Genomic DNA, 11,437 nt, shown 5'->3' with positions numbered 1-11,437 from the left:
TCAAAGTTTTGGTGATGATGAAACGATGTATGCAAGGTTCGGCTCCGAAATATCTAATGGATCTGTGCAAAAAAACACCAATAACAGTGGCGGGTAGATTCTTAAGATCTTCCAAAAACAATGATTTTCAGAAACCGTTGGTAAACTCATCAATGGCGTCAAGAAGTTTTGCAGTGTATGGCCCAAGGATGTGGAATGATTTGCCAACAGAGCTGAAAACAAATGAGATTGATGAAGTGATTTTTAGAAAAAGAATCAAAGCGCACTTGTGGGATAAAGCGTTTGTGAGAACTTGAACGAGCGCTATATAAACTCTACATATATATATATATATAATTATTGTGAGAATTTTGTTGTAGCGTTTTAAATATCTGCTCAGTTTAGAGGCGGAGCCACAATTTGATAGGACATGTTTGTTTGTTTGTTTGTACTGCATTACAAAGCAAACATGATGCTTTAGTAGATTTACCCCACCTAAAGAGGTTAGCATTAGTAGGTAGCTGTTGAATAAGATATTTTCTGGTGAATTTATAGAGGACCTCTGATAGTTTTACAGTTGACCTGGACCATCGTGTTATCTCGGAGCTATTGATATGCTCTTTTATTGACCTCACAAGAGCACCTTGGCATCGGAACAGCAATAGATGATTAAAATTCGTTTCATATTGTTGTTGTTGTAGGGCATTTATTGCTGATTTTATTCCATCATTTTTTGGAATGAGGTCGTCAATCTTTCTGTAGGAGTTATGAGATTCATTCCACAGCAGTCTTATTTCCTCGCTGGCGTTTAGCTTGAGATACCCACGGAGTTTTAATCTTAATAACTCGACGTAGTGTTTCAGCGATTTGATGTTGAGGCCCCCAGTTTTATACGGCATCGAGATAACTTCAGCGATGCAGCTGCTTATGGGCAGAGACAGCCATTCTCTTACTGCCTCTATTATAAGGCGGTCCAGAGTGCATTCTATCCAGGTCAGCGACATATCATAGGTTCGTAATTCAAATGTTATTTGAGAGGGGATAAAACGTCTGAGAATTTCTAGCTTCCATTGAGCAGTCGTGTCCAGTTCTCCAATTTTCTGCAGCAAAATTTTGAGTTTATTACATAATTCATTTTTCTCTCTGGTGTTTTTGCCTTCAAAATCGTACATTATTCCCAAGTATTTAAATTGATCGTTGATATTCACATGGGGAATTTTTTTCATCGTTTATTGTTAATTGGGGTAGAAATTGTTCATATTTTCCATTGATTTTTCTCATTCCAAATGTACTACATTTATCTATTCTCATTTTCATACCCGTCCATTTACACCAGGCTTGGTTGAGATTGATCAACTTCTGGGCACCCTCAGAACTGCTAGCAATGATTGCTGAGTCGTCAGCAAATTGAAGCCAACCCCTAGATTTTAGTTTGGCTGTAGGTCACCATATATATCCGCACTGTTGGTATTCCTTTGCTTCGACTATTTTCATCAGAAGATTAAAACAAAGATTGAAGAGCAATAGAGCGCTCGGGTCACCTTGTAGGACCCCCTTTTTACTTGGATAGGTGAGGTTAGTTTGTTGCACACCGATACAGTTTTCGAGTAGTCGGCGTATATTGATCTAATCATGTTGCTGATCTTACTTGGGATGTGGTGATAACTTAAAGCAGATGAAATTAGATCTTGGCTAACCTCACCGAAAGCATTTCGTAAATCTAATAGGGTAACAATAATTGTTCTCTGATGTCTTTTGGCGTCTTCCAGCAGATGAGACAGCAGCTGCGTGTGTTCAACTACACTATCAACTTTGGGATAGAAGCCCTTTTGAATATTTTTATTGATGAAATTATTTGAATCCAGATATTTGTATATTCTATTGTTTATGAACGTGGAGAAAATTTTAAAGAATACTGGTTCAAGTGTTATTGGCCTGAAATTCGCTGGGTCGTTGGCCCTTTTTGTAAATCAGAATTGTCAGCCCTTTTCTCCAGCAGGAGGGAATCTATGACGTTCTCCAACATTCAACCAGTAACTGATGAAGGATTGTGCGGAGTAATGGACATTTTTTGAGAACTATTACTGACATCTGGTCCAAAGGGCAAGGAGATGCTCTCGACTTGCATTTCCGGATAATTGAAGAGATTTCATTAAACGTGGGAGGATTTGTATCACAGGCTATTGAAGGGTTTGGTAATGTTTTAATCCAATTTGATAGGGAATGTTTATTGCAAGATTGATCGTTTAAAATGTTGTTGAAAAATTGTTTACATTTGTCGACGCCAAACTGAGGTAGCAAATTAGGCGCCGGGTTGAATAATTTTTCACACATCGCCCAAAATTTGTGTTTTAATTGGTTTGTGATATTGAGTGTTTTTTCAAGTTTATTTTGTTTTGTTGATGCTATCCTTGATCTTATTTGTTTGCTTAGCGTTTTAATTTGAAGGTCGAAGTTGTGGTTGTTACGGCCTAGCAGCTTTAGTTGTTTCAGTTCCTTCTTTAGTTTTTTGATTGGTTTGTCGGATATTGTTGTTGAATTTGTTTGTTGTTTAATTGTGCCGTAGGTTGAAGCAAAGTAGTTGTATATTGATGACTGGAAATTGATGGTGAAGTTATCAATGTCGGTGATGTTTGGTAGAGCTGATCTTTGAGAATGGAAGTATGCGTTGATCTCAGACCATTGAATTGTTGTTTTAGGTAACTTTATCCCTGGAAGTGTAGTATCTTTTATGACGGTATTTGCTGACGATGACGACGACGGAGATGTCACCTGGTGAAGCGGGGACGATGGTAGTGGTATCTCTGCCGCGGCGACACCCGCTGACGACGACGTCGATGGAGTCGCTCGATGGTGAGGCGGAAGTGATAGTTGTGGTAATTCTGCGGTGGTAGTGTTTGCTGGTGTCAAAATGATGGAATCATCGTTAGGGTCCTTTGGAGAATTTATCGAATTATTTAAATTTTTGAATGTTTTGCACGAACGTTGGTGCATTCTTAGGCCCTTTTTACCTTTGCACTGTTTACCACAACAACAGGAAATTAGATTATTATCCATGTTAACAGAAGTATTATTTAAATTATTAACCAGTAAGTTTGGAGATATTACAATATTGTTGCTTTGTAAACGTACATTGTTATTATTGTTGCTGCTTTGAGTTGATTTTGTACAACGCCAGAGTTTAACGAAGTTTTTAAAACAGTATGGGCATTTAGTTGCATTTACTAATAAGATTGATTTAAAAATTAAAATTAAAATAATTGAATATTTAAAATTAGAGTTATTTAGTATTAATTTATTCGCCATAATTTTCCGCTACTTTTAAACCTATTTTTACACTGTAAAACTATGTAAAACTCGATTAATGTAAATAAAAACAGTGAGCTAGCAAAAACCTGCCAACTCTCATGTTACAAATACATAGAGTAAAAGTAGAAAATGAAATAATAATAATAATATAAATAATAATAATAATATAAATAATAATAATAATATGAATAATGCATAAAATATAATGAATGAAAACTCTTCTTTTATTGACTAATGACCAAAAAATAAATAAAAAGAAAAAGAAAATTCAATGCAAAATTAAAGTAATGAAATCGTGAAAATAATTCAATCTATTTTCCTCGTCGTCCAAATGAGTACAAATAGAAAGCATTAGTTATTAAAAAAAGAGCACACTTGTGATTTCTTCTGTCACAGTATATTTTGTAAGATAAAGATGAAGCAGAGTTTATTGAATTATTTATTAAATGATCTGTCCGAATAAAATTCTCAAGTGATAGATTACACTATGGACATTGAACGTTACCCCATCTGGCCAGGTTTGAGTTTGTTAGCAGTTGCTAAATGACAGTCCTCATGACAAATTTAAATTACCTCTGGCATTTGAGGTGGAGTAAAACGTCTTAAAATTTGCAGATTCCATTGGCTGTGGTTTCGAGTTTAAAAATAATCACAACAGCATTTTAATACCACAAATTATAAAAATAATAATTGTAATAATCTCTTTTATTACAGGAAATCAATGACATAAAATATCATTAATTTCCTGTAATAAAAGAGTTAATAAAATGGGACCTCTTTTTATTATCATCAAACCTCAAAATATAAAATCAATTATCATAAATATACAAAACGTTTCATAATAATAGTATGAATTATAGTAAAATTATAATAGCATTAGTAATATTAATAATAATAACAATAGCAGTAATAACAAAAATTCCTCAATGAAGTTGACAAAATACGTTTGAGGAGCATTTTATTTTTCCGCCAAAAGTGGAACGGATTGTTTCCAACTTTTAGAAACCTTTCACGTGCGAAGTTATATGTGTTGTTAAGGTATTGTATATATATTGTATATATTTATTGTAAATGTATTGCATATGTATTGTATATTTATTTTATATTTATTATCTGTATTGTATATGTTCTGAAACAACAGAGGTACATATTGACAAAACTTTTGAGGAAATAATCTTTTTTGGTTGTGATTGACAATAGTTTTTATTTTTTAGTAGTTAAAATCGACAATTGATGCAATAATAAAAAAATAAATAACATCTTACATTGGATAAATGTTAATTCTACTATTATAGTCAGTCAGTCAGTCAGTCAGTCAGTCAGTCAGTCAGTCAGTCAGTCAGTCAGTCAGTCAGTCAGTCAGTCAGTCAGTCAGTCAGTCAGTCAGTCAGTCAGTCAGTCAGTCAGTCAGTCAGTCAGTCAGTCAGTCAGTCAGTCAGTCAGTCAGTCAGTCAGTCAGTCAGTCAGTCAGTCAGTCAGTCAGTCAGTCAGTCAGTCAGTCAGTCAGTCAGTCAGTCAGTCAGTCAGTCAGTCAGTCAGTCAGTCAGTCAGTCAGTCAGTCAGTCAGTCAGTCAGTCAGTCAGTCAGTCAGTCAGTCAGTCAGTCAGTCAGTCAGTCAGTCAGTCAGTCAGTCAGTCAGTCAGTCAGTCAGTCAGTCAGTCAGTCAGTCAGTCAGTCAGTCAGTCAGTCAGTCAGTCAGTCAGTCAGTCATCAGTCAGTCAGTCAGTCAGTCAGTCAGTCAGTCAGTCAGTCAGTCAGTCAGTCAGTCAGTCAGTCAGTCAGTCAGTCAGTCAGTCAGTCAGTCAGTCAGTCAGTCAGTCAGTCAGTCAGCCAACCAATCAATCAATCATGTATTTACATTTATATAGCTCAATTTTTAAAATGCAAAACAACAAAGAACAAACTAATAACTAATTTGTCAAAAATTTATATACAAAATTTGTCCGTAAAAAATGGAAAAATGCAAAGTATAATAATAAAAAGATTAGAAGATTAACATTCGGATTACGAGAAGATTAATTTATTGCTGTTCTTGTTATGCTTGTTGTTAACTCTTATAAACACATCGGTGCCTACTAAACCTTTAAAATGTTTGTCCAATAGATAACTAATAAATAATTTAACTTTTAAATATAACAAAAAAAAATTGTATTTGATGTTTTTTTATTTAATACACATTCAGCCATATACACTCGCTTACTTAAAACACATACATAAACGAGACATATACACACACGCACACATACATACATACATACATACATAAAAAAAACATATATACATACATACATACATACACACACGCACGCACATGCATGAACGTAAAATGCGTGAAGCCTTATATATGAAAAGAAATTTTTTAACTATGCAACAAACACTCTATCGTTCGTTGTTGCATTTTATTCTTTATTTATTTTTGTTTTAATTTTACAGGTTTTGAAAATTATTTTGAGATAATTGTCAATAAAATAAATAATATTTTTTTATTATAAATAATATTTTTATAACATTTTTAAAAATATTTTAATAATAATATTATTAGTAATAATAATAACAATTATAAAATTAATGATAATTATAACAATAATAACAACATTAATGCAAGATTAATAATAAGAAATAAAAATTTAATTGTTGATAATTTAACAAACGTTCAATGTTGATGATATTTGTTAGGAACAAGTTTTGATGTTTCTAGAGACAACAAAGAACAAGAAGCAAGTTATATTGATTAGTAGGTTGATTGATTGATTGTTTAATTGGTTGATTGATTGGATAGTTTAATTGATTGATTAATTGGTTGATTGGTTAGTTGATTGATTAATTGCTCTTGATTAATTGATTGGTCTAGAGAATGGATGATTGAATGGATTATTAAGTTGGTTGGCTTATATGAAGCATTAATTTATTAGTAGATTGGTTATTTAATTGATCGATTGAATGATTATCACGTAATCAATTAGTCGTTTAATCGTGTAGTTTGCTAAATTGATAAAAAGTTTCCCACTTCAGACACCACGTTTTTAAAAAAATAAATTGCGAAAATTGTAATTATTTTTAATTACTCTTCAATTCCTGGAATAATATTTTCATAAAATTTGCAAGCCACTGTAATATTCATAAGATAGCTCCCACGGCACATTTAGTTAGGGTTATGTAGAGAGCTGCTAACGCCCACATCAACCAGCTTTTTATTTCCACTTCAATTACCGTTGCAACCTTCTGCTTTGTTGCCTCTCTCTCTTGTTGATTTGCGTCGTTGTTATGTCAGGTTAATTTTAATTTATTGCTATTGTTTCCTGCTCTTCTGTGTGTGTGTTTTTGGGGTTTTGTGAGTGAAACAAACAAAACTTTATAAATTTAGAAGAAAATTTTTTTATTCGCTGAAGAGATATATTTTGTTTCTTTGTGATTTTTCATTTTTTGCCGGTGGATTTTATGAAGCGAGACACTTCTTCGAGGCGTCACCTAATTTATATTTTCATTAATCTTCGTTAGGAAGACCGTCTGTCCGTTTGCGGGGCATCTACCGCGTGTGTGTGTGCGTGTCCTTGTATGTGCATGTATATGATTTGTATGTGGATGCATGTGTGTGTACGTATGTGTGCATGTGTGTGTACGTATGTGTGCATGTGCTTGTGTGACTCTGAGTCTATGTGTATAAATACTGTATAAATAGTGTATGTGCTTGCGTGTATTTACGTGTGGGTGTTATGTTTTTAAACGTTCATGTGCAATGTATTTGTGTATGTGTGTGTATGTGTTTGAATGTATGTGTGTGTGTGTGTGTGGTGCCAGTTCATTTTCTCTTCCCACGACAGCCTCTAAAGTGATGAAATTGAAAGACTTCCCAGATTTTGTTCTTCCATTGTTGCGGGTTGAAATAAAACAAACTACGTTTTAATACTGCCAAGACTACATAACAATGCTACTATAACTCCACTACCACCACTACCACCACTGCCACCGTCGCCGCTACCACAACCGCCACTACTAGAACTTCTACTACAGCTACAACTACTAATACAACAACTACTACTACCATCACCACTACTACCACTATCACCACCGCTATCACAACTACAGCTACTATCACTACTACTACTACTACCAGCTACTATCACTACTACTACTACTACCAGCTACTATCACTGCTACTACTACTACTACTTGCACGCAGTATAAGTGTGTATTTCTGCAATATTAATGGATCAAAGTGTCAAAATCCATCAGTTTTATATCATTATAAATCACAACACCCCGATGATGGTGAGGATAGTGATGAATATGATGATAACTGTGATTATGATGATGATAATGATGAATATGATGATGATGACGATGATGATGAATGTGATGATGAATGTGATGATGAATATGATAATGATGAATATGACGATGACGATGATAATGATGATGGTGATGATGAATATGATGATGATGATTGATGATGGTGATGATGAATATGATGATGAATATGATGATGACGATGATGATTGATGATGGTGATGATGATGACGGTGATGAATATGATGAGAATGATAATGATGATGATGATGAATGTGATGATGATGATGATGATGGCGATGCAGAAGTTAATGATGACGGTTATGAAGTGAAGATGATGATGATATTAAAACTAATAAAACCTCAGGTAAAAGTTTGAAAGATCTTTTGATGTGCATTTCTCAACCTAATAAACGAGTTAACACCCTATCTCACCTCTCTAATGGTACTACGTCTTATCATAATAAATAAAATAAAATAAAAACTATTTAGATGTTTTCTCGAATTGTAAGTAAATGTTTTCGTTCTGTATAATTGTTTATGTTTATGCACGTTTTGTATTATGGTGTGTATGTTTTAAATTTTTTTTTAAATATTATTTTTATGTTGCTGGAGTTTGTCTATGTTTATGAAATACATGTTTGTATGCGTATGTATGAGTTTGTATGTTTTTACATATTAGCATATGTTTATGAGTGTTTGTATATGTTTATTTGTGAGTGTATGCTTTTTGTTTATATCTATGTTTCTATGTGCATGCAAATTTTGTCTAGATTTGAATGAATTTATGTTTGTTTTTATTGTACGCTGAGATGGTTGTTCAGTTCATGTACGTGTATGTACGTTTTGATGTTGTTATTGTTGATGTATGTATATTGTTGTATTAATGGTCGGTTGCAGTTGTGTGTTGTTGCCTGTTGCCGAAGCTGTTGCGTGTGATTGCTTATTATATGTTGCGGTTGCACGTTGCACGACGTGGCAGTTGTTGTCTTGGTTGTACGCTGTTTTGTATTGTATGTTGTATGTTCATGTTGCACGCTGTTCTGTACATGTTCGTACAATTTGTGCACTGATTGGTGAAAAATAATTTTGTTTGATGATCAAAAGAGGAAGTGGAACGTGGATGTTATCCAACGCAAGATTAAATACAAATTATTTTTCCCTTCTTCACTTCTTCCAACTTTCTTTCTGTAGTTTTCTATAAACGGTTTGTGTATGTATTTGTTTGTACGTGTGTATGCTTGTTTGTATATTTGATATTCTTAATTTTTTGTATGTCGGTTTGTATGTGTGTACAGTTGTATGTTTTGCAATATCATTTCATCATTTAATGTTTCTACGTTTTTATAATTCTCACGTCAGGTCTGGTGTTTTTTGTGTTGGAATGCATGCGTGTACGTACAGGTTATACTATATTTTATAAAAAATTCTCAACTGTTTGTACACGTATGTCAGTGTGGTGCTGCAACAAACAAACCCGAGCAAAAGCCCCGTAGACCAACAATCCACAGAGCAAAATAGCCCCGGGAAAAATCCCAAACGAATTAAATCCGAAGCAAAAAAAACATTTTTACTTTCTTTTTGAAATAAAATATAGAAAAAAGCATGGACTGTAGTGTTTTAGCACGTTGTTCATTTTAATCACCAGGAAGTGCTATTTTTTATTCATTGAAAAAATTGTGTGCATATGCACATGCGGGTCTGTATTAATGAAAGAAGATATTTTCACCAACGATGGGTGTTTCTCGCTAAACTATTAATTACTTCATTTGGCCAATTTCTATTTATTGTTTATCGTTTTGTTCTTACAAATTTTAATACTAGTTTTCAATTGAGTTGTATCATTTTCATGTAAAAATATTTGTCCGGAGATTTTTCTGAGAAGTATTTGACTCTATGAGGTCCGTGAGGTGTTTGTTAAGGAAAGTTTTTACCCCGGGTGTTTTTTCTGGAAGATATTTATTATCCAGAGTTTTTTGTTGTTCATGATTGTTAACATTAACATTATTGAATATGCGTGAAAGTTTTGAAATACGGACATCTGCACGTTTGTATCAGCGAAAAAATTGTATCAATGTTTCAACTGGAATGAAGCTTGCCAGGAGGAATTATCTTGAAAAACAAAACGAAATGTTTCACAGCTCTCACCTAATTTGTCACGCAGGCCGCAGCGCACACAACAACACAATGTACACGCAAACACACAAACAACGCACAATACACACGCAAACAAAGAAAAAACTTAAAAACAAACAACATACAAACAAAAATACATGCTAACAAACTTACAAACAAACAACATACAAAACAAAAATACACGCTAACAAATATACAAACATACAAAGACATGCTATAGACATAAACATTTTCAAAATGTGAACATGCACACGTAGAAAGCACTTGAGAAGAAATGTACGGCGGACAAGCACGCAAGCAGACTGACATACATCATGAAGGAATAGATAAAAGTTGTCACAGACACACCAAAACCCACACAAACACACACACAGACCCATATGTAAGCAAACTTGTTTACAAGAGCTCATACATACAACCAGACACATACATCAAAAAGTTATAAAAATTGACAATCATATAACGCATACATACGTATACAAAAACATGCAAACAAACACACACAGAAGCACACATACATGTAAACAACAACACACATACACACACACACGTACACACACACACACACGAATCCGATGCATCATAATTTCGTTGAACGCTTCAACCAGATTAATCATGCAGCAGATGAATGGAACGCCAGCAAGAAGAAGGAGGAAAAATATTTTTTTAATTTTTGAAAAAAAAAGTTAAAAAACATTTTTATTGAATTTTTAAAAAAATTATATAAATTAGAAATTAATTAAATTCACATTTTGAGAGAAAGATAGACATTTTTCATATGATATATTTATTTTCAATTTCTAAAGGAAAACTTTATTTAGATCTATCGTTTGATGTGACGAATTTTGAAATTGCATGATGGCGATGATGAGGAAGATGATGGTGATTGAAGAAGAAGATGAGGATGAAGATAAAAATGATGATGATGATTGAAGAAGATAATGATGATAAAGAAGATGATGATGATGAAGAAGATGATGATGATGATGAATAAGAAGATGATGGAGAAGAAGATGATGATGAAAAAGATGGCGATGAAAAAAAGGAAGATGATAAAAAAAATTATGATGATGATGGTGATGATGAAGATGGTGATGATGATGAAGGAGATGATGAGGATGATAAAGAAGATGGGGATGAAGATATCACATTTCAATCATACTCCACCTTTTCATCTTTACTTTCTTTCCACCACAATCTCCACCACCACCACAATCATCGTCATCACTACCATTACCACAATCGTCACCATCACTCCCTCCTCCTACTAATCATCATTATGTTATTATTGTTATTTTTATTATCATTATTATNATCGTCATCATCATCTTCTTTATCGTTTCAACTAGTTTTCATATAAGTTTAACATTTGCGAATAGCCTTCTTCTCACTCATGTGATAAGGCTCGAGATTATTCATTACTACACGAACCTCTTTCATTATGAACCTTATCATAATTTTGTCGTCCCCGTCATCATTATCATCATCATCTCCATCATCATTATCATCATCATCTCCATCATCATTATCATCATCATCTCCATCATCATTATCATCATCATCTCCATCATCATTATCATCATCATCTCCATCATCATTATCATCATCATCTCCATCATCATTATCATCATCATCTCCATCATCATTATCATCATCATCTCCATCATCATTATCATCATCATCTCCATCATCATTATCATCATCATCTTCACCCTGTTCTTCTTCT

General features: G+C 33.6%; 1 protein-coding gene across 1 annotated transcript in view; it reads right to left on the bottom strand.

Moving 5' to 3' along the window:
* HELRODRAFT_165174 (hypothetical protein) overlaps nucleotides 1–3,036 on the bottom strand; it is a gene marked incomplete at both ends in the record, with an annotated part of 3,917 nt that extends 881 nt beyond the window's left edge. The window contains 2 exons of the mRNA XM_009031035.1: nucleotides 136–212; nucleotides 2,069–3,036. Coding sequence (XP_009029283.1) covers nucleotides 136–212; nucleotides 2,069–3,036 — 1,045 coding nt within the window. The remainder of the gene's footprint in view (nucleotides 1–135; nucleotides 213–2,068) is intronic.
* Between the last annotated feature and the right edge of the window lie 8,401 nt (nucleotides 3,037–11,437).

The sequence above is a fragment of the Helobdella robusta genome, assembly GCF_000326865.2.
Source record: "Helobdella robusta unplaced genomic scaffold HELROscaffold_7, whole genome shotgun sequence".
Lineage (NCBI taxonomy): Eukaryota > Metazoa > Annelida > Clitellata > Rhynchobdellida > Glossiphoniidae > Helobdella > Helobdella robusta.
Note: the sequence above shows the minus strand (reverse complement) of the source record. Positions and strands in the feature narration are given on the sequence as shown.